This window comes from Lotus japonicus, chromosome 6, assembly GCF_012489685.1.
Source record: "Lotus japonicus ecotype B-129 chromosome 6, LjGifu_v1.2".
Lineage (NCBI taxonomy): Eukaryota > Viridiplantae > Streptophyta > Magnoliopsida > Fabales > Fabaceae > Lotus > Lotus japonicus.
Window position 1 is genome coordinate 50055858 of NC_080046.1, and position 27773 is coordinate 50083630.

The window sequence follows — 27773 nt, forward strand, 5'->3', positions numbered from 1 at the left end:
CCTCCTTCCTATGCCATCCTCCAACCTCCGCGACGCCTGCGGCCCACCATGCTGCGGGAAGTTCTCTTCGCCGCCGCAGCTCCAACTGCGTGTGCTGGAGTTGTCCGTTGTCGAGAAGCTCACCGACGGCGGATGAGCCTCCGGTGTCAAACTCCCTCTTGGCCGCTATCAAACGCTCCCAAGGCTGTGACGAAATTCACATCGAACCCAGTCAGCCCATCCATAGATCTGCACAGCCAACCACCAAGCTCCTCCCTTTCCCATGGCCGCAAGCTTCACCATCTCATCACCGTCATTTTGGTTCGCCACGCAGATCTGGTTCAGGGAGGTGGTGGAGGGTGAAACCTAGAGTAGAACCAAGATGGAGAAGATGGGTTCTGTTTCTAATCATTAATTTAGGGTGTACGCATATAATTAATTTAGGGATGGGTTCTGGTGCAGGGAAAAGGCGAGATGGGTTCTGTTTCTTAATTAAAGGATGAAGAAGATGAATGATGGGATCTGAAATTCTGGAATTTGGGTTCTGAAAGAAGAAGTTGAAGATGAATAGGGTTAAGATGAAAGAAGAAGATTTAATTAACTAATTCACTAATCATTAATTACTAAATAGGTATTTTTGAATTTCTTAAAAATACTTTTGATTTTTTTTAAAAATACCTGGCTGTTATTTAATTAAAAATTTATTTTTTTCAGTTAAAATTAATTTAGAAATGTCATGTCATCATTTTCAGTTATATTTTGGACGGAAGTTGGATGGAAAACCAATTTTGCAACCAGGTGTAAACTTCAGGGCCGTTTTTTGCTAATTTTGAAGTTTATGGACGATTTGCGCAGGAAGGCCATAGTTGGGGGACCAAAAGTGCAATTAAGCCTAAATTGAAAGAGGTAACTACAAGATAAGTTTCAGGTGTATCTTCAATATACTCAGTTGAGAGAATTGTTCTCAAGATTCTCTTTGGAATACAATTTTGTTTTGCTTTAAAAAAAAATCTATGAATATTTGTAAAAAAGTAAAAAGAGTCTAATGGTTGATGAATACACCCATTTTGGCAATGCATTCTTCCCTCTTATACAAAGCATTCTTCCCCGTCAAAATGAGCTATGCACTGCACAAGCACAATTTTCACCACCAATGTTGTTCGCAATGCAAGGAGGCAATCCATCTTGAAACCAAATGGTCCGTTTGTTAACAAGTTCACTAACAAAGGAGTCTATCATTTCAATAGTGACATGTTGCATCACGACCACATGTGCAACATTTCCTTCACATGACAAATTCCACTTTCGCACAAAGTCATCTTGAGGCCTTTCAAACACAACGGTATTACTAAACTCATTTCGCATGGCACCAATACCGTTATCATGTAGTTTATCCAATAAGTGTTGTGCATTGGTTATGCACATTTGTGCTTCTCTCTTAAGTCCTATTAAACCCCTTTCTTGGAGTGCATACCAAAGGAAGATTGGCGCAAGCCCACAACGGCTACCTGTGATTGTGACATCCCTTGATTCAATATATTCAATATCTCTAGATATATAGAGCGTTGACGTGTTCTGAACGTGTTAATATAACACCACAAGGAATTGGACATCCTAAGAACTTATGGCCAGAAATAGATATACTTCCAATGGGCTTCTTGAAGTTAATCCTTGGAGCCTGTAGATCATCCACACAATATTATAAAATGAGTTATATTGAACGAGGAATCATGTTTATACTAAAAAAAAAGTTAGATGCTTTTATATACAGGCATGCACTTCTTATCTATATGTAGCATTTGTGTAGTTCTTCACAATTTATTGCACTTTCTCATTGTTCTTCGTATGTGAGACATCGAAGTAATACTTTGATTAAACTTAGAATTTAGGTTAATAGTCTTCACTCACTTGTTTAAGAAACGGCAACATTATTCCAGATAGAGCTCCATCGCAATGAATATAGAATCGATCCTGAGGGAAGCCACATTCCTCAAGTGTTTCTATTACGAGATCAATGTTATCAATTGCTCCTTTCATAATTGTTCCTATATATTTAAGTACACAAAAGGAAAATAGATTTAGTCAAGCGTCCATATATTTTTGTAGATGGGTTATATTGAGGGAAAATATTTATGTGTGATGTGCATAAAGTAAATTATCAAAGATAACATACCTATGTTTAGGTTGATGATAGCTGGTTTGTCCTTGTGCAATAGAAGTAAAGCCTTTAAATCAGCACAATCAATCCCGCCCGAGACTAATGTGTTGACCTTTACACATTGCATTCTGTACATCCTTGCTATTTTGAATAATGAATAATGCGAGTTTTCTGAGGTATATAAAATTCCGTCTTGAAATTTTTCCCTCCTACATACAGTAAACACACAATTTAGTGATCTTGTTTGGAACATATATAAACCTATTCTAAGGGCTTCATTTCTAGTTATTAGTAAAATTTGAAAATTCTATATAGAAATGAAATTCAACAAATTAAATTTACCCCATTAAAATTCCATGTAAATTTCCTTCAGTTCCACCGGTTGTAACGTATCCCCAATAATCCCCCTTCTCCATCTGCCATAGTTTTGCAAACCAATCAAGTACACAGACTTCAAATTCTACTGAATTTTGACCATAGCCGCTCCCGAGAAATGGGTCGCTAGCATTGTTTAAGTGATAATGCAACAACGGTGTCAATGCGTCATAGTTAAATTCTTGATTAACTGGGAAGCCTGCTTTGATGGATAGTGTTAGTGAAAATGTCGTATACACAAATGTGGATACAAACTTTGCGATATAAAAGCTTTTATATAAAAAGTTTAAGTATAATCATATGCTATGTATAAGTACAGTACAACATACCTAAACATTGCGATTTGTTTTGATTTAGCTTCACCACATATTTAGCAATTGTTTTAGACAAATTGGTACGTGATTCCCCGAAGCACTTGGTGATGTTAAGGTTCATATGTCCTTCATTCTCTTGAATTTCCCAATTCTTCTCTGTTCCTGCTGAGGGCATGTTGTTTTTTGGTACCTCTTTATGTAAATACTCTTTGAATGCTGGAATGTCAAAAGATATTGATATGAGAGACTAAAATCTCATGGTTTTAATATTTCGTAGGATTAAAACTAAATAAAAGCTTTATTAGAAACAAAAACAGATAATTATAGGTGTTGTTATATATAGAGATTCAAATCATACATTATCCAAAAAAAAAGGAAAGAAAAGAAACCAGTAAAAGGATGCAGAAGGGGAAGACTGAATTAATTCTTGCCTGATGGTAAAAGGGATTCAAGAATCATATCCTTCATGTCTCTGAATATATCTGAATTCTCCTTTCTTTCTCTCTGTATTGCTTTCTCTCTAGCCCACTGTATTTTCAGTTCTGTTTATGTTGATGTGTGTTGTTTGGAACTTTGGAGTGCACTTATATATATAAGGTGCTACTGCTGCTTCCCTGCACGTACCCCGAAACCAGAAAATCCTTACGCTGGTGGGTCCATTACTATAATCTATACATCGATCGAGTATTGACCGGTTACTAAAATGTGTTTTCTCTTTTCTATTTGAGACAACTAACATATAGTATTAATTTATTTATCTACACATATATATGAGTCAAAATTAGTCGACTGTCTTAAGTCTTAACTCCATTTGTAACAGGATATATATACATATATATCACTAGCTACATGTGACTTAATTATCAATTCAATCATGCATGGACTCATCAACGCTGAAAATGAAAATGGCCTGGACTAAAGGATAGGGATTTTAATACTACATAAGTATTTGAAGTATTTGATTTCTTGATAATTATTACCGACGGTTTAGAGCGTCGCTATATTACTTACAACTGCAATCTGTCGTTATAATAATATCGACGGCATTAGTGACGACTTTGTCATCGGTAATGCTAATATATTTTTAATTAAACAAAGAGACGGTTAGTTCATCAACATTATCAACATGTACTTAATACGAAAAACACTTCATAGATTGTGATGTAGTTCATTTGCAGAAACACAAACCTTGACAACACAATTTATCAACAAAGCTTCATGCTCCACTTACTTTCGTTCATCCTAAAATGTTTAATCCAAGACTTGAAGGAAGCATTTTAGGTCCTCAAATGCTTCATCCAAAAATTAGATGAAAGGGATTCTTTTTTTCTTGGTACAACTGTACAAGATGAAAGAGGATGAATGAAAGCGAAGTGGAACAAGAGACTTCAGCAAATTGGTTGATAAAATTTCTTTTCACTGTAAATAAAATTTGATCACATTTTGTTACGTATGTGTTTTTCCTGTTACAATAAATGCATCTACAACGGTTATGTTTAACATGACATTTCAGCTAATTTAAAGCTTACTTAACTAGTTTAAATGTTCTTTTAGGGTTTGGTAAAAAACTTTTTTTAGTTAGCTACATGAGGTAGCTTATAGCTTAAAGCTTATTGAATTTATTCTCATTTTTAACCTTATCGTTTTATTAAATTCCATCATTATCCTTTTTTTTATTTATAAAAGTACAAAACCCTATTTATTTTAAAATAATTACTATTCAATTTTAATATAAAATTCTAAAAATGGGTTCAGAAAAATATTATATTTAGAATTATATGTTTATGGTCGCAATACAAACTCATAGGAAATATATTTAGAATTTCATTTCAATGATGAGAAACCAAACTAAAATTACATTATTAGAACATTAGAAGTCTAATAGACTTTCACTAATGGTTCTGGTAAACAAGTGAAAGATAAGAGGGAAAAAAATTGCATCATTGTAAGTCATGTTGACTTTCACATACGGTTCTTGGCAACAAGACAAAGGTGATTCTTTTTGTGTCGGGCGAGTCCTTGTAGCCCTTCATCATCAATGTCTTCCCGTGTCATCCCAGGAGGTGTTTCCCAATCAAATGAATTTAGTAGGTTTGCAGTTATGAGCTCTAACGTGGCGATTCCTTGTGGCATGCCAGGGCAAACTCTACGCCCAGCACCGAACGGAATGAGCTCGAAGTCTCGTCCCTTAAACTCTATGTCCTTGTTTAAGAATCTGTCAGGATTAAACTCATGTGGGCCTTTCCAAGCCTCAGGGTCCCTATGGATAGCCCAAACATTCACATAAACTATTGTCTTGGCCGGTATTTCATACCCATCTACGATGATACTTTTCATTGTTTCTCTTGGTATTAGCGGTGCCGGCGGATAAAATCTGAGTGTCTCTTTTATAACTGCCTTCAAATATTCAAGTTTTTGAATATCCACTTCATCGATAAAGTCTTTGTTGCCGCAAAGATTCCTTATTTCTTCTTGGACTTTCTTCATTGCTGTCTGGTTCTTCATTAATCCAGTCATGAGCCAAACTGATGCGGCTACACTCGTGTCAGTTGATCCTATAAGAAGGTCCTATGATAAAGAAAAGCAAGTATTAAGTAGGTGTGTTGGGCAAAATAAATGTAAGAGTATATGAATTAATAATGAAAATTAAATTAAATGATGCATACCATCATGAAAGCTTTAATGTGTTCATCGGTGAGATCAATTGAGAGGGAACCCTGATTTCTAAGCTGGAGTAGCGTATCAACTATATCATCCTCCTGGGTTTGATCTTTGATCCTATTAGGATCGAGGTGCTCGTCAAGGACTTGTTGGAAAAAGGCATCGAACGAGTTGATAGTTTTATCAAGACGAGCGAGTGAGCCTGTGAGTTTATCAATCCACCCCATGAAAGGAATATAATCTGAAAAGAAGAAGGTTAGAAACATGGCTTGTCCCTGAACAAGAAGGCTATGGAAGATGCTGTTTTCAGCTCCATCCTCATCATAGATTCTCCCAAAAGCAATCCTGGAAATAGTACAGCTTGCCACAGACATTATGATCTCACTCAAGTTTGTGACTTTGGAAGAAGAAATATGGCTAGATATCTTTTTAATCATTTGCTTGACCTCAGATTTTCTTACAGGGGAAAAGCTAGAGACCTTTTTGGCGCTGAAGAAATGTATGGCTGCAATTTTTCTGATTTCTCTCCAGTAATCATTGTATGGGGAAAAATTCATGTCCATGGCATTGTAAGAAATTCTTTTCTGGCTAAGTGTGGGAGCTCTGGTGCAAACAGCAAGATCATGGTCATTGAGGATCTTTTGGGCCATTTTAGGTGTGGAAATAATGATGGCTTTCTTGATGCCGAATCGAAGGGAAAAAATTGGACCATAGATCTTTGAGAGGTTCCAGAGTTGAAAATGGAAATTTAAACTGTCAAGTTGATGAAGGTTACCAATGATAGGAAGGCCTCTTGGACCTGGTGGAAGTGGAAGTTTCTTGTTGCTGGATTTGTTCTTCTTCAACAGGATAATGAAGAATAGCAACAGAGGAGGAAGAGCTAGAACCAAGTACTGAACAAATGAGAATGACAGTATCATTTTGCAGACACAAAGACAGATCAAGCTGGGAATTGAATAAATATCTTATCAGCTGATTTTGATTTTTCGCTGTGTAAGAACCTAAGAAGGGATAGATCAAATGTCTTATGTTTTTGTTCCTGCTCTCTAATCCTATTTATATACTTACATGCCTCTGCTGCTTCGGATATCATATAATATAATAAGTCTAGCTACTAGGAAATATATCACGTTTGAAATGCAAAGTCAAATTGTGGTAGACAGACACAAGTAAGAATTGAATGTCTTCTTTTTTGTGCTCGATCACAAATAAACAAATTTTATTATATGTTACGTTTTTGGTAGATAAATATGTCATGTTTTGGAATTCATGCATATTAAATATGAGGAAACTTTTGGTGGAGACCGTAAGTGTAGTTTATTACTATCATGATAATTATTAGGTGATTTTTATATTCTACTTGTTTCAATAATTGCTCGGGGGCAAATTCTGTGGTACCCTGAAATTTTTTTGGGTACGGTACTTCGACTAGGTGAAATTGTGAAATTGAAGGGCGGAGAAATAGAGAAGATTAGATCTTTTAACTTTTGTTGGAATCTTAGATGTCATGCCGGTTGTTGCCGCTCTTTTTAAGTCAGAATCTAGTGGTGGAAGTAGAAATGTATGCGATGTAAGAATAAGAGAGTTATTAACGGCAATAAGGGCGAGATATGGAAATTGGTGTTTGTAAAACGATAAGATAATGAGATAATCTACTAAAATGCTCATGAATGATGATGCTAGAAACTTTTAAAAGTTAAAAAATTTGGAGATAAAGAGGTTTTACATCATTTAAGATACCGTACCCTCATTTAAATTAAGGTACCACAGCAAGCACCTTGCTCGGGAACAAAGAAAATTGAAGATTGTTAACAACTAAAATTTTCAAAATCTGGTCATTAATTATTTGTCCCGGCGGTACAATTCCTGGAAGAAGCAATTTATCTTTCCAATTTGCCAAAAAAAAAATGGATTAACGGGTATAGATGTTCCAATATTAATTTATCCCTGCAAGTTCTGACTTTTGCTGCCAAAAGTTTCCAAAAAAATCGAAAGTTGTGATAGAATACCCCATAGTTAATTTGTTATGAAAAGTCATTTGTAACTTAAGAGTGACGGAAGTTTTAAAAAAAACTTAAGAGTGACGGAATACACCAGTCACCATATCCACCCATTTGTGACGGACCATAGCGTCACCGATTATTAATGAAATGTACTGACTGATGCTTCCAAATAAGAAATTAGAATGGGTAAGAGATGTTTTCTGTTTTAATTTTTAGATTTCAAATTTTAGTTTTTTTAATGTTGGATAGCAAATCATTCAAATAGTTTTTTTCTTCTTTTCTTTTGGAAAAAAGTTTCTAAAAACTGTTTTCAAATACCAAAAAAACTAAAACTGAAAACAAACAAACTCAGTTTCTTGAAATTTTAGTAACAGAATTTTATCTTCAATGATGGACAATTTTTCATTACTAGTTTGCTACATGCTATAAATTTCGTCAAGAATATCATTAACAACAACACTTTATGTTAAGATACATATTATATGAGCTTCGTGAATTTCATGAGGCCCGAGCTTCTCTTGCTATGGATTCGATGGATCAACCTCCTCCACCTGAGAAACGTTGGAAACCGCCGAGTGATGATGGGTTTAAGTTGAATGTTGATGCAGCTTTGATTAACAATAGGTGGCGGAATGGTGTGGTGGTACGTAACAAGGAGGGTGATGTTGTTTCGGTAGCGTCCCTGTCTTGTGAACATGAGCTTGGAGTTGATTTCGCAGTGGCTATGGTTGTTTACCAAGGTGTGAAGCTGGCTTTGGTTCATGGAAACTTTAAGCTGCAGGTCGAGTTTGATTCCCAGAAAGTCATTCGTGCTGTCAATAATCAAGCTCGGCATAATTCATATCTCTAGATCCTCTAGTCCAGAAGATTCAGGGCCTGATACCTTTGTTCACTCATATTTCTTTAAGTCATATGTTTAGGGATGCTAATAAGGTGGCTCATACGATAGCTAAGTATTCAGAGTCTCTTGGAGACGAGGTTTGCGTGGGGAATTTTCCTTTGTTTTTTACCTCTTGTATTCGGTCCGATGTTTTGGCCTTTCATTTTCAATGATATTCCTATTTTGACGTCAAAAAAAGATACATAATATATCATAAATTCCGTCCCTAACATGTTTGTGACAGAATTTGTAATACTTTGTGATAAAATTTGTCTGTTACTTATTCCATGTTTTTTAGAAGTGATTATTGCATAGTGGTTATGAGGAAATTAAGGTGCTATAAATAAAACATGTCATTCATGTTGTAATTAAGCGAATCAAATTGGATATAACATTTCTATAAGGTTAAAAAATTACTATGATCACTACAAGACATAATTAGAGAATGCATGAGAAAAGATATTAAGCTCTTGACAAATAGTAAAACTGGTGTCTGGTTTCTTTTAAATCAATGGGTATGGGTATTTTGGTAAAAGAATGTACTAAAGTGTGCAAAAAGTAAAAGTGTAGTGTACAAAAACAATCCCCTTATTTTGGGCACAATGCCTTGTTTTTATTTGCATTTCCTCCTATTGAGATGAATGAATATGTAAAGTCCGTGTAAAGAAGTTTTACACTGACATTCAATTACATTATGTCACACATATCTAAGTAGTTATATTTCTTTTTTATTTTAATTAAAAAATAGATTAAATGGATGCATGTCTCAAAGAAATTTACACTAAATCAATTATTTTCTCTTATTAAAAATAACTTCTCTTATTGCAATTATGTTGTTCCTTCAATTATAAAAGGTCAAATAACTTTGAAAAAGCCGATAAAGGATTTGATTTTGAATTCTCTCATATCACACATGATATTATGTTAAATTTTATACACAGTTTATTTTCACTAAAACAGAGTAATTTTAAAATTGAATAAAAAATTAATCAGATTGTAAGTGATTATTCCAAAGCACATATACTACAATAATTTTATGGATTTGCAACTGAATTTTGTCACCGTACGTGATTTTGCCAATTAAATTGAAAGAGGTAACTACAAGATAAGTTTCAGGTGTATCTTCAATATACTCAGTTGAGAGAATTGTTCTCAAGATTCTCTTTGGAATACAATTTTGTTTTGCTTTAAAAAAAATCTATGAATATTTGTAAAAAATAAAAAGAGTCTAATGGTTGATGAATACACCCATTTTGGCAATGCATTCTTCCCTCTTATACAAAGCATTCTTCCCGGTCAAAATGAGCAATGCACTGCACAAGCACAATTTTCACCACCAATGTTGTTCGCAATGCAAGGAGGCAATCCATCTTGAAACCAAATGGTCCGTTTGTTAACAAGTTCACTAACAAAGGAGTCTATCATTTCAATAGTGACATGTTGCATCACGACCACATGTGCAACATTTCCTTCACATGACAAATTCCACTTTCGCACAAAGTCATCTTTAGGCCTTTCAAACACAACGGTATTACTAAACTCATTTCGCATGGCACCAATACCGTTATCATGTAGTTTATCCAGTAAGTGTTGCGCATTGGTTATGCACATTTGTGCTTCTCTCTTAAGTCCTATTAAACCTCTTTCTTGGAGTGCATACCAAAGGAAGATTGGCGCAAGCCCACAACGGCTACCTGTGATTGTGACATCCCTTGATTCAATATATTCAACATCTCTAGATAGAGCGTTGACGTGTTCTGAACGTGTTAATATAACACCACAAGGAATTGGGCATCCTAAGAACTTATGGCCAGAAATAGATATACTTCCAATCGGCTTCTTGAAGTTAATCCTTGGAGCCTGTAGATCATCCAGACAATATTATAAAATGAGTTATATTGAACGAGGAATCATGTTTATACTAAAAAAAAGTTAGATGCTTTTATATATAGGTATGCACTTCGTATCTATATGTAGCATTTGTGTAGTTCTTCACAATTTATTGCACTTTCTCATTGTTCTTCGTATGTGAGACATCGAAGTAATACTTTGATTAGACTTAGAATTTAGGTTAATAGTCTTCACTCACTTGTTTAAGAAACGGCAACATTATTCCGGATAGAGCTCCATCGCAATGAATATAGAATCGATCCTGAGGAAAGCCACATTCCTCAAGTGTTTCTATTACGAGATCAATGTTATCAATTGCTCCTTTCATAGTTGTTCCTATATATTTAAGTACACAAAAGGAAAATAGATTTAGTCAAGCGTCCATATATTTTTGTAGATGGGTTATATTGAGGGAAAATATTTATGTGTGATGTGCATAAAGTAAATTATCATAGATAACATACCTATGTTTAGGTTGATGATAGCTGGTTTGTCCTTGTGCAATAGAAGTAAAGCCTTTAAATCAGCACAATCAATCCCGCCCGAGACTAATGTGTTGACCTTTACACATTGCATTCTGTACATCCTTGCTATTTTGAATAATGAATAATGCGAGTTCTCTGAGGTATATAAAATTCCGTCTTGAAATTTTTCCCTCCTACATACAGTAAACACACAATTTAGTGATCTTGTTTGGAACATATATAAACCTATTCTAAGGGCTTCATTTCTAGTTATTAGTAAAATTTGAAAATTCTATATAGAAATGAAATTCAACAAATTAAACTTACCCCATTAAAATTCCGTGTAAATTTCCTTCAGTTCCACCGGTTGTAACGTATCCCCAATAATCCCCCTTCTCCATCTGCCATAGTTTTGCAAACCAATCAAGTACACAGACTTCAAATTCTACTGAATTTTGACCATAGCCGCTCCCGAGAAATGGGTCGCCAGCATTGTTTAAGTGATAATGCAACAACGGTGTCAATGCGTCATAGTTAAATTCTTGATTAACTGGGAAGCCTGCTTTGATGGATATCGTTAGTGAAAATGTCGTACACACAAATGTGGATACATACTTGCGATATAAAAGCTTTTATATAAAAAGTTTAAGTATAATCATATGCTATGTATAAGTACAGTACAACATACCTAAACATTGCGATTTGTTTTGATTTAGCTTCACCACATATTTGGCAATTGTTTTAGACAAATTGGCACGTGACTCCCCGAAGCACTTGGTGATGTCAAGGTTCATATGTCCTTCATTCTCTTGAATTTCCCAATTCTTCTCTGTTCCTGCTGAGGGCATGTTGTTTTTTGGTACCTCTTTATGTAAATACTCTTTGAATGCTGGAATGTCAAAAGATATTGATATGAGAGACTAAAATCTCATGGTTTTAATATTTCGTAGGATTAAAACTAAATAAAAGCTTTATTAGAAACAGAAACAGATAACTATATATAGGTGTTATATATAAAGATTCAAATCATACTTTATCCAAAAAAAAGGAAAGAAAAGAAACAAGTAATAAAAGGATGCAGAAGGGGAAGAATGAATTAATTCTTACCTGATTGTAAAAGGGATTCAAGAATCATGTCCTTCATGTCTCTGAATATATATCTGAATTCTCCTTTCTTTCTCTCTGTATTGCTTTCTCTCTAGCTAGCTGTGAAGTACCTCACACTGTATTTTCAGTTCTGTTTATGTGTGTTGTTTGGAACTTTGGAGTGCACTTATATATATATATATATATATAAGGTGCTACACTGCTACTGCTGCTTCCCCGCACGTACGCCGAAACCGGAAAATCCTTACGCTGGTGGGTCCATTCCTCCCATCTACAATTCTATATTCTATATATTGGTCGAGTATTGACCAGTTACTAAAATGTGTTTTCTCTGTTTTATTTGAGATTTGAGACAAACAAAACATTAATTTATTTATTTATACACACATGACACACACATATATATAGGAGTCAAAGTTAGTCGATTCTATTAGTTCTATTTGTAACTGGATATATATCACTAGCTACATTTGACTGGCCACTAACTGAAATATGAAATTAAATGTCTTGGATTAAAGAATAGCCATTTATTTTTCATTTCTATAATATTTGTATATATATATATATATAATTTCTATAATGTATTTTGGTGAATAGGAAAACCATTTCTATAATATGTATAAGATCACTATATTAATATTTTCATTGATATTTTTCATTTCAAATTTCCTAAAAATTTTAAACTAATATTTATTTTCAAAAGAAAAAAAATTATTGAACCTTATGTTTTATTTCTCTTAATTTATAGATGGAAGCCTACATCATCACATTACTTCTAAAATGATTTAAGTTATCATAAAAGTAAATAGATTTTAGTCTCTTTTTTTTTATAAGCATGGATTTTAGTCTCTAATGCTCCATCCATGAACAGCACTAATTGTAAATTTTGAAGAAAAAATTGTGACCATGGGATATAATAAAAAAGTTTAAACGGTTCATATTTAATATCAACAGAAAATGGTGGGAACTCCCTTTGGCGAACCGGAACTCACTTTGGCAATGGCTCCGCCGCCATGGATAAATACAAGAAGAGAGAATGATGAAGAGATAGGAGAGGTTGAAGAAAGGGATATTTTGATAAATTGAGGATTATTTAATTTTGAGTTTTTAAAATTTTTACTGTTGGTGCACGATATGCACCATTATTTTAGTTGGTCCATGCTAGCTTTGAATTTTTTTTTGGCTTTATTCTGGTGGGTCTTCAATTTATCTTGATTGGGGTGTTGTGGACCTTCTTAAGCGAGTTGTCATCAAAATTTTCAGGACTAGCTCATATGGTAAGAATTAAGGGATATAAACTTGGTGAATAAACTAATTTACTTTTGTAGTACATTAAAAAGATAAATTGCACCCCCCAGAGATTGATCTCTGGAAATTTCCCTCCTCAACCCATATGTCTTGAGCTCTTACCACTTGAGCTATCATTTAGCGACACTAAGGGTCTGTTTGTTTGCTGTTTTTAAAACAGTTTTCAGTTTTTAAAAACTGAAAACCTATTTGGTACGACCTGTTTTCAAAATTGAAAACAGTTCTCACTTTCGGTTTTTAAAACTAAAAAACCAAAACAGCTAAAAGATGTTTTCAGTTTCAGTTTTTAGTTTTCAGATATCCGTTTTCTAGATGTTGGAAAACATGTCATTCAAACTGTTTTCTTCTTCTGAAAACTGTTTTTAAAAGTGTTTCTGAAAACTATTTTAAAAACTGAAAACTAAAACTGCAATCAAACAGGCCATAACTAATCTACTAACAACTAACATTTTCCTATAAAAAAAATTAAAATTCCTTTTTATTTTCAAAAGAAATAGTTCCAGAGATAGAGAAAATTTTAGAAATAATATTAATTTGATCATTAACTTACAAAAATGTGCAAATGAATTAAAATTAAATAATATTGTCTCTGAATGATAGCTCAAGAGGTAATAGTTATGGGACATGTGGGTTGGGTGGGGGAGGTTCGGGGATTGATCTTTGGCGGGTGCAATATCTTTCTGATATAAAAAAAATTAAATTAACATCAGCTATATACAAATTAAATTCAAATAAAAATATTATTATCAAGTAGATAGTATGAGTTTAAAATTAGCTTCAACATGAAATAATTTACATTACCTTTTTTTTATATAGGCATTTACACTTGGCTAAATTGCTACCTGTGGAGTTGTAAATTTTCCTGCTATTGAAACAAAATATCTATTGCTACATGCACTTTAACTGCCATATATAGCTACGATGTTTTAAAATTTGCTGCCAATTTTCTAACATCAACCAATCAGCCACTAATTTCATTCTACCAACATTTTGGCAGCTAAACGGAGGTTATTCTACAAGTAAACGCTTTTTGCTATTAATAACTGCGAATTTTTGGGAGCTTATTAAACAAATATAATAAGTATTTTTTCTTTAAAAAGTAATTTTAAACTTTTTTTTTTTTGTTACAAGAGGAAAAGTAAACTGTAAAAACTATATAAGTTCTTTTTTTCAGACGAAATTACATTAAAGAACATAAATAAATAAATAAACACGTTTCATAAACATGTTTGGGTAAAAAAAAAAAAACGCTTTTGTAAGGATAAAAATAATCAAATATCTGTTTAAAAACACGTTTCATTAACATTGCGAATTTGAATTCAAGTGATCATTTTTTCTCTCTTTAACCATTGTCGGTTTTTTCAGAAGCTACTCAAAATAGTTTTAAAAATTAAATAATCAAATTTCTGTTTTTTTCTATTTTTTTTAAGCATACACAAACATATAAATATAACATGTTTTGAGTGGTGTTCTTTGATTTAAGAGAAGAGAAAGAGTAGGGAGAGTTGACATGGATTATTCTAAATTATAAAATATAAATGGACTATACACAGACGGATAGGCAATACATTTAGCAAATTCATAATCATGATAGTAGGCCAAACTAAAATTGCATAATTATATGAGTGCTAGTTCACATATAATTCTTGGCAACAAGACAGAGGTGGTTCTTCTTGTGTCGGGCAAGTCCCGGTAGCCCTTCATCATCTATGTTTTCCCGTATCATCCCAATAGGCATTTCCCAATCAAACGAGTTTAGAAGATTTGCAATTATGACCTCAACTGTGGCGATTCCCATTTGTATGCCGGGGCAAATTCTACGGCCAGCACCGAATGGAATCAACTCAAAATCTCGCCCCTTAAAATCTATATTGTTGTCTAAAAATCTTTCAGGATAGAACTCTTCTGGGTCTTTCCAAGCCTCATGATACCTATGGATGGCCCAAAGATTCACAAACACCAATGTCTTTGATTGTATTTCATACCCATCTATAATGAAACTTTTATTGACTTCCCTTGGTAGTAGTGGTGCCGGTGAATAAAATCTGAGAGCCTCTTTTATCACTGCCTTGAAATATTCAAGTTTTTGAATATCATCTTCATCAATGAACTCTTTGTTGCCACAGAGATTTCTAACTTCTTCTTGGGCTTTCTTCATTGCTCTTGGATTCTTTATTAATCCGGTCATCACCCAAACTGATGAGGCTACGCTTGTGTCGATTGATCCCATAAGTAAGTCCTGTGATTAGCAAGAACGAGTATTCAGTAACTAATCTAGTTTGAAAGAAGAAGAAAAAAACTAATCAAGGAAATTCCTATTTTTTTAAATAAAATAAAAGTCTTTTGTATCCTCTGAGTCATGTCACAAATGGAGAATTAAATTGCTTTGAATATGATGACAACATTGAAGTTTCATAGATGTCTCATGATTGATGGTGGTATAATGTAGAAGATAAAGGTGTGTTGTGCTAAATGTAAGAATATATATACCATTAAGATAGCTTTGATTTGATCATCGGTGAGATCTATCAAGGGACAGCCCTGCTTCTTTAGCTGGAGTAAGGCATCAATTACATCACCCTCATCGGCATCTTTCTGCCTATTTGGATTTTGGTGGTCATTAAGGACTTGTTGGAAAAACACATCGAATGAGTTGAAAGTGCTTTCAAGACGAGCGAGCGAGCCTGTGATTTTATCGATCCATCCCAAGAAAGGGATATAATCTGAAATGAAGAATGTAAGAAACAAGGCCTGTCCTTCATTAAGAATGCCATGGAACCTGCTTTTTTCAGCTCCATCCTCCTCATACGTTCTCCCAAAAAGAATCCTACAATTTATAGCAGTGGCGACCGACATTATGATCTCACTCAAGTTTGTGATTTTGGAAGAAGAAACGTGCCCAGATATCTTTTGAATCATTTTCTTGACTTCAGATTTTCTTACATGGGAAAAGCTAGAGACCTTTTTAGCACTGAAGAAATGGATGGCAGCAATTTTTCTCATTTCTTTCCACTGTGGGGAAAAATTCATGTCTATCCCATTGTAAGAAAACATTTTCTGGCTAAGTGTCATAGGTCTGGTGCAAACATCAAGATCATGGTCATTAAGGATCTCTTGAGCCAGTTTAGGTGTGGAAATAATGATGGCTCGCTTGAACCCCATTCGAAGGGAAAAAATTGGACCATAGATCTTTGAGAAGTTCCACAGTTGAAAATGGAGATTTGAACTGTCAAGTTGATGAAGGTTACCAATGATAGGAATGCCTCTTGGACCAGGTGGAAGTGGAAGTTTCTTCTTGATGGATTTCTTTAACAGGAGAGTGAAGAATATCAGGAGTGGAAGAGCTAGGAGCAAGTGAAGAAATGACACCATTGTGGAAGAGTTTTGCAGACACATTCAGGTAGCTAGGGATATATAATATCTTAACTTGTTTTTTGGGTCGCATAAACCAATTTACACATCAACTTTTAAGTACAAGTGTAAGTTTAATAATTGAGGGGATAATTATAATTTAATATTTGGATGATTTTTGTTTTCTAACCATTTCATTTTCAGATTCTGCAGGCCAATTATTTGTCTGGGAGTACTGGCTCTTTTCCTAGAAGTATGATGCCTTGATTTGTATATTTCATGATCTCTTCAAATTAAGTCTGCCACAATAAAAATTATATCAAGTACGCCATGTGATTGGGCTCATAATCATAAGAAAAATAATCTGCGACTGTCATCTCTTTTGTCCTTTTGTAGTTTAAACTATGTAGGCACCTTAATTAATTAAGTGAGACACTTAACATGATTCCTTTTTTAAAAAATAATCATCAATGTTGTCATCTTAGCACTTTTATTTCATTCTCATACCCGATCTCTCGTTCTTCGTTAGTTTCTAAATTATCTAACCATTTTTTATGGTATACTATCTAGTAGAGATCACTGAAATCAACAAGAAAGATTGATATTAGGGATGGTGATTTGCTACCCATAAAAAAAATACAGGTAAAATCCGGTAGATGTATATGGGAATAGGCATGGATAAATCCTAACAAAAGGTTGTGAGTATGAGTTCAGGTATGGGTAATATACTAACATACTCAAAATTAAAATTTTCTAACTTACTTCTTTTAGGAAAGCCTAAATAAGTAAGTTAAATCTTAATATTATAGAGAGTTAGATACAATTGCAAATTTACTCGCACTTTTTTAAAATAAGTGAGTTAGTAACATACAACTTTAGAAGGAGCATAGTGACATTCTAGCCCAGGAAGAGATGCTTTGGTTCCAAAAATCCCGGGAGAAGTGGGTCAAATATGGTGATAGAAACACAGCTTTCTTCCATGCTCAAACTGTTATCAGAAGGAAGAGGAACCGTATCACAAGTCTCATCCTTCCAGATGGGTCGCGGTGTGATGATGCTGATAGGCTCCAACAAGGAGCTATTGACTTTTTTAAATCTCTTTTTGCAGGTACTGTAGATGTGGACACTACTTGTCTTCCCACACCGGATTTGCCAGTCATTCCGTCTGAGCATGTCCCTCTTCTTGTTCAGGAGGTTTCTAAGGATGAGGTCTTTGCGGCGCTGCAGCAAATGGGCTCCTATAAAGCTCCTGGTCCCGATGGGTTTCATGCTGCTTTCTATAAGTCTTATTGGGATGTCGTCGGGGACGATGTCTTCTTGTACATCAAAAAGGTGTTTGAAACGCAGCAGGTGGATCCGGCGCTAGGGGAGACTCTTGTGGTTCTTATCCCTAAGTGTGACTGTCCGGCTTCGTATAAGGATTTTAGGCCCATCAGCTTGTGCAATGTCCTCTACAAGTTGATTACTAAAATTCTGGTGAACAGGATCCGACCCATTCTTAATGATATCATTAGCCCCATGCAGAGTAGCTTTATCCCAGGGAGGAGCACTAGTGATAATGCGATTGCCCTTCAGGAGATTGTCTATCATCAGCGGAAAGCTAGGAAAAAAGGGGGTAATTTGGTTTTTAAACTTGATCTTGAGAAGGCTTATGACCGGGTTGACTAGCGGTTTCTTGAGGCGACTTTGGTGGCTTTTGGTTTCCCTGAGGCTTGTATTAATTTGATTATGAGGTGTGTGTCAGCTTCTCAATTGTCTATTCTCTGGAATGGGGAGCGTAGTGAGACTTTCGCCGCCAAGAGGGGTCTGAGGCAAGGTGACCCGTTGTCTCCCTACCTGTTTGTCCTTTGTATGGAGAGGCTGAGCTCGGCAATATCTTCCGCAGTCCTTCAGGGGAGATGGGATCCTATCTGTACTGTGCGGAATGGTCCAGGATTATCCCATTTATTTTTTGCGGATGACGTTCTCCTCTTCGTGAAAGCTAGGAATAATCAAGTGAGATTCTTGAAGACCCTCTTAGACACCTTTTGTCGTGCTTATGGAATGAAGGTGAATGAGGCTAAGTCCAAAATTCTGGGTTGTAATGGCATGAGCTTGCAGAAGAAGAACCGTATAGCTGCCATTGCCGGTATCCAGTTTACGTCGGATATTGGTCGGTACCTTGGCTTCCCCATCTTCCAACGTCGGGTTACCGCTAGGGACTTTGAGTATATTTTTGATAGGATAAATGGCAGACTTGCTAGCTGGAAGAGTAAGCTTCTGAATAGAGCGGGGCGCTTAACCCTTACGCAATCGGTAGTGTCCGCTATGCCGGCCTATTGCATGAGCCAAGTGTGGGTGCCGCAAGGTATTTGTGATAGATTGGATGTTGTGGTGAAGAATTTTGTGTGGAAGGATAGGCATGGTCGTGGGATAAACTTGGTGGGTTGGGATCGTATTGCTCAGCCAAAGAAGTGTGGGGGTCTTGGTCTCAGGAAGGCGAGGGATCACAATGTTGCGCTCTTGGGGAAGCAGGTGTGGCAGTTGGTGTCTGATTGTGAGAAACCGTGGGTGAGTCTGATGAAAGCAAAGTATTTTCCAGGAGGGTGTTTCTTATCTTCCGAGGCTAAACCAGGGTCCCCGGTGTGGCGTGCTTTCTTGAAGACGCGTGATATATTCCACTCGGGTTTTGAGTTTCAAGTTGGGGATGGCCAGTCATCGCTTTGGTACCGTCCCTGGTGTTCCCCTGTTCCGCTATGTCAATTAGTCCCGTTTGTGGATATTCATGATATCGAGCTTCGAATCAGGGATATCTTGGATAATGGGGTTTGGAGGCTTGAGTGGTTGTGGACTCAGGTTCCGGGTCACGTAGGGAGCTTAATCCGTCAGTTTCCGGCTAGGCTCACCGCGCGTGTGTGTGATGGGGTGCGGTGGAAGGGCCACATCTCGGGGAATTACTCTACCAGCTCGGGCTATAACTAGCTTCTAGAGAGCAGAGGTATTCTAGGGCATGGCTCCTTGGATTCAGGGTCGAGTTGGGGTTGGATTTGGCGTCTCAAAGCTCCGCTTAAGTGTATTATCGTCATCTGGTTAGCGTGTCATAATGCTTTACCTACGAATGAGTGCAGATTCCGGCGGGGAATGTCGCCTGATGCGGTGTGTCGGCTGTGTAATACCGGGGATGAGACAGTGCTGCACTGTCTTAGAGACTGCTCTCGGGTTCAAGACGTTTGGAGGCGTTTGGGCTTTGATACGGTGGGGAACGTGTTCTCGGTTATGGATTCCAAGGTGTGGCTTCGTAGCTTGTTGCAGAACTCGGATCCTACGGCGGTGGCTACTCTTTGGTGGATTTGGAGGAGACGCAACACCTGGTGTATGGAAATGCAGTGGCTTCCTTGTCGGGTCCTTGATTCGAACATCTCTAGCTTGGCCATGGAGGTGGTAAGCGCGTTTACAGGGCTGGAGACAGGTCACCATGGATCGCCTAGATTGGTTCAGTGGTTGCCAACGCTTCCGGGTAGTGTCGTTCTTAATGTGGATGGCAGCGTCCGGGATGTGCCTAGTCGTGGTGGATTAGGTGGTTGTTTCCGCAGTACTGAGGGGCAGTGGATGGGTGGTTTCTTTGGCTATCGAGATGATGCGTGTATTCTTCATCTTGAATTACTGGGAATCCATCAGGGCTTAACTCTTGCGTGGGAGCGAGGGTATCGAGTTGTTGAGTGTCAATCTGACTCTTTAGATGCTGTGAACCTTATTTTGTCTGTGCCTCCTTCCAGACATCTTTATGCGTCTTTGATTTGGGATATTAAGGATCTCATATCTAGGACTTGGATGGTGAAGCTCTGTCATACTTTGCGTGAAGGGAATGCGTGCGCAGATTTTCTAGCTAAGCATGGCGCGAGTCAGAATGAAGCCTTGGTGTTGGTTGAGCAGCCAGTGGCAGCCTTGGGTTTGCTTCTCCTTGCGGATGCAGCGGGTGTCTCCTTTGTGAGGCCTTAGTTTTGTTTCTTTTAGTCGCTGTACCAAAAAAAAAAACATACAACTTTAGAAATATATTGACAAATCTATAATTATAAATTTGAACTTTTAATTGTCACACTTGCTTACTGTTTTCAGAAAAAGTTTACTTAATTGAATGATTTTTTAAAAAACTTGAATGATTTTACTTATTAAGTATTTAGATGGTATTTTGTATTTTTAAAACTTTATTTTATCATAACATTTGTATTTTGATTTTCCATTAAAAAATGCAAATTGTGGAAAAGCTATTTTTGTAAATTACAATTACCAGCATAAAGGTCGGGGGTACTTTTTGAGAACACATGTATGAGTATGAGTATAGATAAAAGAAGAGGTGAATATGTAGAACTATGGAAATGAATATTTATTACATTTCATTTTATTCTGTTCCTTTATATATTTCATTCGGTTCTGTTCTTATCACGTGCCATGGATTCAAACGTAGCTAGCCTAAAATATACTAACATAACTGATAATATAACTGACCTCTCCAAAACAGAAAAACAACGATTAAACAAGATTTGAATATTCCAGTCTGCCCTTAAGATGAGTACTTCAATACCCATTCCACTAAAGTAGCAACACCAAATCCTGTTGCACAGCGCTGCTTATCACTCCACACTGGACCAGCCAAGTCGATATGCATCCATTGAACCTTTTCATCAACAAACTGCAAAAGCACAATTCTTTTAGAAAACCATAACATAGATGATATGCAAGAGGAGTTGATGACTACACATAGAAGTCAGAAACTAAGCACATATTGTAAGTATAAAAACAAAGCAGCTTTTTTTCCTCCCAATAAGTTCCTCTATAAAATAGTTTATACATTGAATATCCCTCCAAATCAAGACAGGTCACAAATTATCCAGTCCAGTTCATATGCAACCCTCCTCCCAACATGTAGCAGAGGAACACAGGAGAAAGTCAAAACAACTAAATGATTCATTAAGTATATACCTGCTTTAAGAAAAGAGCAGCAGTGATAGCACCACCCTGCCGACCACCAGTGTTCACCATATCAGCTACTCCTGATTTCATTGACTCCCAATAACTATCTTCTAATGGCATCCTCCATAGTTTCTCCCCACTCGCTTCTGAAGCCTCAATAACTTCTTTTGCTAGTTCATCACTGGGTGTAAACACACCTTTAAAAACAATATTTAACGTCAGTAATCACTTGATCTTGAATAATTCATAGCATGAGTTCAGCAATTAATAACCATGTAAACGCGTAGTGGAAAAGCCCCCATTATTGGTTACATCTCTCTCAGGTTCTGAATCTTCCAGAGATTATGTTTTTCTCTTCCTCCCACGAGTGCCAAAGTAGATGTTGAGCCATATTTTGAGATTTGAAAAATATTGGTACATTGTCATTAAAATTCATACACAATACTTTACAACTTGAAGCTTAAAAGTTACCTGCAATTGAGGGTCCCAGAGCAATTATACAGGCCCCAGTTAATGTTGCCAGGTCAATTATCTGAAAAGCAGTTGATCATTTTGTTAGTAGAGTTCTAAAACCATGCTACACACCTAACAATTTGTAAGCTTGTTTATAACGATTGCATAATCCAAATGACAGATGCACTAGATGTTTGTGAAAAACAAAAGTCACAAAGTACTTGTTCAGTAGATGTTTACTCCGTACGTATTAACAAGGAAAATAATATATATTCAACAGATAATTGAATTAGTTCAGCAGGACAAATTGGAATGGTTAAATGAAATAATTAATTGACACATTAAACATTGAATATTAAAGGTCAAGCAAACCCATTGTGAAATACGAGAATGTAGAAAAGATTCAGATGCATAGCTGCATACCTTTTCAACCCCTTGGTTACAAGCATACACCAAAGCATCTGCCAGGGTAAGCCTTCCCTCAGCATCTGTGTTGTTAACCTACACCGGACAATAAGTTAATGTCATATTCTTCACAAATAAACAGCGCCAAAAAACCTAAAAAATCATCTCACTTTCCTTTTACTATCTTTCCTTCCACTTTTTTTCCTCTCACTTTCTTTTCAAACCAAAAATAGCGGAAATATTGCATCTTTCGCCACTTTTCCTACTTCTATTGATACACCCTTTATAAAGTCGCCCAAGAAGCTTAAGTTGTTTCTTTATACAAGTTAATATAAAAAATCTATGAAGCATTAAATAAATTTTTTCAAGTTTACCCTTAATCTCTAATAAATTGTGTTTCACTATTTCACGCTTTCCAGTGAGTTTTTTTCCAATACTGGCGGCTATATTTTTCAAACATAAATCACTATATTTTGGGAGAAGAATGAAAGAGATAACTAAGGTGCAGAGAGAAATTAACAGGATGTTGAAAGAGATAATTAAGGTGGGAAAAGAAATTAATGGAATTGATGGATTTTTAAAATGGGTAATTTTGATACGTTATAATATTTTTTATAGATTTAATACTATTAACTAATTAATTTTAACAAACTTTATTGATCTGTATGAATTGGTTAAAAATGGCTTATAAACATAATAGAGGGAATTAAGTCTCGTCTTTTCTTTAACTCTGCCAACCAACGCAAGACTCATGCTGTCATTTGGGCTAGTCTAGCACACTCAAGCTCACCATCCCAAGATTAAGACTCAACTAATGAACAATCGGAACTTATTACAAGTTTAATTGCAAAAAAATGAAAAAACCGCATAGGCCAATACTATGACTCAATACCATACACATTAAATAACATGTGAAAATTTAAAACAATAAACCTAATATACCCTCACCTCTATAGTTTTTCCATTTGAAGCTGTGACAATGTCTCCAGGCCTCATACCTGTTCCACTTATCATATTCTCACAAGCAGCAACAATAAAATGAACCTGCACATGCAAGAAGTTAGAAGGGTAACAGAAATTCTGCGCAAATCAACAAATTTAAATACTATTCTTTGAAAAGGAAAAAGTCATCCACAATGATATAAAATTATAAATGACAAACCTCCACTCCAAGAGGTTTGATTTGACCAAGAGCTTTTGCTGCTCCAAAAACTGCAGCAGAACCACCCATATCAAATTTCATGAGTTCAATCAAACAGCCAGGGCCGGTCTTGATGTTGTAGCCACCACTGATAACAAATTAAAAGAATAAGAACAAAGAAAAATTACTGTTATATTATATCTAAACAATAAAGAAAATGGAGAAATCACACTTTACCCACCCACCCCCGAAAGATTTATCACTTCAAAATGGTTTCCCCTCCAAACTATCACTTTCAACATACTCAATATTGATCTATCATCCTATTTATCTATAGCCACCAACCCATCAAGTTGTCTATAAATTGTAATCGTAATGGAAACAACCATCATATGGCCTCACATGACTGCTTCTATGGTGAAAAGCCAATAAAACACTTCTTTTCACAATAACTCCCATAAGTATCATAAGTGGGATAAGTTATTTCCTTTCACACAAAGTGAAGGACAAGTGCTTCACATGCAATGTGAACATCAGGTGACAGTTAGTAATGAAATGATTCATGATAGAAATAGACCAGTTGATACTTTACGAAGTGTAATTGAGGTAGCTAGTAAGGAGCCCGTGTCTTGCACAAGTAATCTATAGAATTAAGCCATCAAGTATAGAAAATAGAAATAAGTGAATACATAATTTAATAGAATATATTCAGTGCTTAGAAATGGGTTGTGCAGATTGAAATGGAATCTCAAAATTGAAGTATTGTTCATAAATAGCATATCTTATATTATGGTTTCAAAATACAAATAGAAATCAATGGTCAAGTAGTTAACATTCTAATTGGTAATAAACTCCAAGATAGTTTCTACTTCCTAGCAATATATAGTGCACCATACTCTTCAATGGTTGAAGCATACAACACCTCGCCAAAATTGAAGCACCTCAAGAAGTGTTGTGTGTGTTGTGCAAGGTAAGACTCTCTGAGTAGACCCACTAAGGGTCCAACCCTTCCATGGTAGGAGCTTTGTTGTCCTTAAAACAGACACACACACACACAGCACCAATTGCATAGAAAGAAGACAATGAAGCAAACGACATGGTCAATCATAATATCATATCCATAACAAACAAAGCCATTAATCTATGACTTCATACCAATAAGAATCTCACTTCATATTGATCACTCTATTTTTGAGTTGTAGCTAGAATACAAAAAAGCTTGGTTTTAAATTAATTACCTGTCAAAAGTCAAACCTTTTCCAACTAATGCCAACTTGGCATTGACAGGTCCACTTGGTGGTTTATAACATAGATGGATAAAATGAGGAGGATTTGCTGAGGCTGCAGCAACAGCCAGATAGGACCCCATTTTCAATTCTTTACACTGCTCGGCATCTAATATTTTTGCAGTAAAAACATCACTATATGTTGAAGCAATCTTTGATGCCTCTTCAGCCAATACCCCTGAGGCAAACAATTCATCGAGGACAAGTCAATTCTTAGAAAAATAAAAGTGTCCATTCATGTTGCAATGAACAAAAAATAATAATAATCAGCTGCCAGGCCTATAATGAAAGGCCAAGGAACTACCCACACGAGTAAACTCCTGAATAACTCTAAATCTCTTAAAGTTTACAACGTTAATATGCAGAAACAAGTTAAGATGCATGTAAACTCTCTTTCGTTATACTATTACAACTGTACAAGTTCACATACACTAGCAAATTCAGTAAATTCCCAATTCTACTAGCAAATTTGTCAGCTGGAATTCACACATGGTTTCGTCTTCAAAACACACATTTTTCGCCAATTTCATCGAGTAGTTGAAATTTATTTATCATTTCACTTGTATACATTTATACTACATTACTACCAAATAATACAAGTGTTGTGTGTCTAGAACTAAACACAATACAAGTTTGATATGAACCTGGTGTGAGCACATTAGCAGGAGAATTCACAAGCTCCCTTCCAAACACAACTCCAGAAGCAAGGTCTCCAGCAAACTTAAGCTTCTTCTCCAATTCCGGCCCTGACCCAAGACCAATAATATCAACCGATCTCAGCGCCGGTTTCTTCGACTCTGACTTGTACCTGTTATCCTCAAATGTCCCCAGCACAGTCCCTACCACACACACAACTCATCTTCAATTCACAAAACAACACCACATATTGTGACAAAACAGAATTCAGCAACAAATACCTGAAGCGATTGCAGAGGCGGTGCTAAGCTTGGACTGAGCAGAGAGTCCTTGAGAAGAAGCGAGAACAACAGCGACGTGCGCAGCCTGAGCAGACTTCGCAGCAGCGGCAACCGCCTCGCCGAGGGTTTTAAACGGAGCAGGACCGGAAGCGGACTTGCCGAGTCCAACCAAGGCGAGTCTCTTAGATCCAAGTCCGGCGGCGATTCTGAGAACCGTGGACTGACCAGATTTTCCGGTGAAATCCTCTTCGGAGGAGGCTTCGGATAACAGACCGTTCAATTTGGAGTCAAGCGAGTTGAGGATGGGATTCTCGAATTTCGAGTCGCTGTTTCTGGCGACGTCGTTTTCCGTGACGGCGACGGCGAGGAGGTCGCCTTTCCATTCGGCGACGTCGAGGTCCTTGGCGGTGAAGGAGAGGTTAGGGGTTTCGGTGGTGGTGGGGTTTGTGAGGCCGAGAGTGGCGTGGGCCATGAGGTTGCGGAGAGGGGTGGCGGTGGAGGAGAGGCGGAGGAGGGAGGTGGAGGTGGTGGTGGTGGTGGGGGTTAGAGGGAGAGGGAGAGAGTTGAGGAAGAGACGAGAGGGAGAAGTGAGGAGAAGTGAAGTGGTGAGAGTGAGAGTAGAGGTGGCTGCGAATCTGGATGCCATTATTTATGGATGGTGAGGTAACGGGTCAAGTTCAACTGGGTGGGTGATTGTGTAGTGTTTGCGTGACGGGTGGCTTTGACATCGTTATCGCCGATGGATTTAATTCACATTTAATGATTTAATTCACATTTAATGGCTGTTTCCACATTGAAAAAATAAATTTTAAACGTAAATGTGTTTTCGGTTTTAATCATAAGTATCCCCTTAAAACAATGATAAATAGTCAAATTAGTCATTGAGTTTGCAAGTGAGTTTCATTTCAGTCCATCTGAGAAAAAATGATGGGTAGTGGCGATCATTTTTAACAGTTTTTACTGCTACTAAACATTATTTTTCCTCATATGAATAAAATCAAACTCACTTACAAACTTAGAGACTAATTTGATCATTAACACTTAAAATAATTTCATTAGACTTGAAGGTTGTAAAGGTTAAAGATATTCTAGAAAATCTTAAAGGATCAAACTTTCGATTTTACTTTAGAGGTTCAAACTATCACTCTTTAAAAGACTTTTTATCTTAAGGGAATTTTATTTTTTAAGATTTTTTTTTATGCAAATATTCATTTACTAAGTCTCTTCAGCTCAACAACTTTTACAATGAGACTCTAACATATGATAGTAAAATGTGTAAGCTTTTTTTTTTTGAAAGTGTAAAATGTGTAACTTGTAGGAACTCGTGTTTAAATTAATTGTTTAAGCTATAAAAAACAACACAAAGAGTTTTATAAGTGACAGAATGAAAGATTTGAGAGTATTGAATATGTCGTTTGAAAATATGCAGTGTAAAGAACTAGTCTTCAAACTTTATTCAAAACGTCTTTATATACCCCCCTTGAAAAAAAACATGATTGTTGGGAAATTAGGGGTAGGTCTTCACGCTCTTCTCCAAGTGCCAAACGATCTCTAAATCATCATTTAATGCATATGGTTGTTTATGTCCTACGAAATCTTCATTACAACATTAGATTTGATCTTTACCAAAAGTGGGAGTACGATTTTTTTTTCATTTTTGTGCAATGTCTATGATTGACTCCCGTGAGTAGGCTCTTTGTCTAATATAAAGTGCACAGAACACGTAAGTCATTTTTCATATTCTATAATAGATTTCACTATCTCTCTCTAACCTGTACTAGGTCTAAGTCTTGTGTTGTACTTGGTAAAACAAAGTGGACCTTGAACCATGCGAGTTCTTGAGTTCGGACCAAATGTCCCTAAGACCAGGAGACAAAATATTCACATGTGAGATAAGTGATGCATTCCTCACGGATCACGTGAGATGAAGTCTTTCTATATTGTAATTAGGACAATACGTTCTCTAAAGTAAGACAACAAATAATTTGATTCTGCTTGCTTCATAAACACAGTAGTGCTTAAATGATTTTGATTTTACATTTCAAAATACCAAAGTTAAGTTCCATCTTACACAATAACTCTTCTAACTTATGTTTTTGCTATCTTCAAAACCTAGTAAGGGATTTTTGTG

At 36.2% G+C, this 27773-nt stretch overlaps 4 protein-coding genes and 1 pseudogene across 4 annotated transcripts; all 5 read right to left on the minus strand.

Moving 5' to 3' along the window:
- Window positions 1-890: 890 nt before the first annotated feature.
- LOC130721981 (serine decarboxylase 1-like) lies at window positions 891-3371 on the minus strand (annotated as a pseudogene).
- A 1259-nt stretch (window positions 3372-4630) lies between these two features.
- LOC130726506 (6,7,8-trihydroxycoumarin synthase-like) lies at window positions 4631-6517 on the minus strand. The gene is made up of 2 exons (XM_057577785.1): window positions 5493-6517; window positions 4631-5394 (listed from the first exon to the last, which is right to left on the minus strand). The coding sequence occupies exons 1-2, from the start codon at window positions 6405-6407 to the stop codon at window positions 4789-4791; spliced, it is 1521 nt and encodes a 506-aa protein (XP_057433768.1). The 5' UTR covers window positions 6408-6517; the 3' UTR covers window positions 4631-4788.
- Window positions 6518-9469: 2952 nt separating this feature from the next.
- LOC130726507 (serine decarboxylase 1-like) lies at window positions 9470-11970 on the minus strand. Its single transcript, XM_057577786.1, has 6 exons — window positions 11832-11970; window positions 11413-11613; window positions 11052-11283; window positions 10725-10918; window positions 10460-10596; window positions 9470-10230 (listed from the first exon to the last, which is right to left on the minus strand). Exons 1-6 carry the CDS (start codon window positions 11866-11868, stop codon window positions 9667-9669), a joined length of 1365 nt encoding a protein of 454 aa, XP_057433769.1. The 5' UTR covers window positions 11869-11970; the 3' UTR covers window positions 9470-9666.
- Window positions 11971-14644: 2674 nt separating this feature from the next.
- LOC130722192 (6,7,8-trihydroxycoumarin synthase-like) lies at window positions 14645-16789 on the minus strand. Its single transcript, XM_057572848.1, has 2 exons — window positions 15630-16789; window positions 14645-15378 (listed from the first exon to the last, which is right to left on the minus strand). Exons 1-2 carry the CDS (start codon window positions 16533-16535, stop codon window positions 14773-14775), a joined length of 1512 nt encoding a protein of 503 aa, XP_057428831.1. The 5' UTR covers window positions 16536-16789; the 3' UTR covers window positions 14645-14772.
- A 4041-nt stretch (window positions 16790-20830) lies between these two features.
- On the minus strand, window positions 20831-26303 carry LOC130722161 (leucine aminopeptidase 1-like). Its single transcript, XM_057572809.1, has 9 exons — window positions 25643-26303; window positions 25370-25564; window positions 24678-24903; window positions 23461-23587; window positions 23247-23342; window positions 22317-22394; window positions 21912-21972; window positions 21450-21637; window positions 20831-21159 (listed from the first exon to the last, which is right to left on the minus strand). Exons 1-9 carry the CDS (start codon window positions 26286-26288, stop codon window positions 21031-21033), a joined length of 1746 nt encoding a protein of 581 aa, XP_057428792.1. The 5' UTR covers window positions 26289-26303; the 3' UTR covers window positions 20831-21030.
- Between the last annotated feature and the right edge of the window lie 1470 nt (window positions 26304-27773).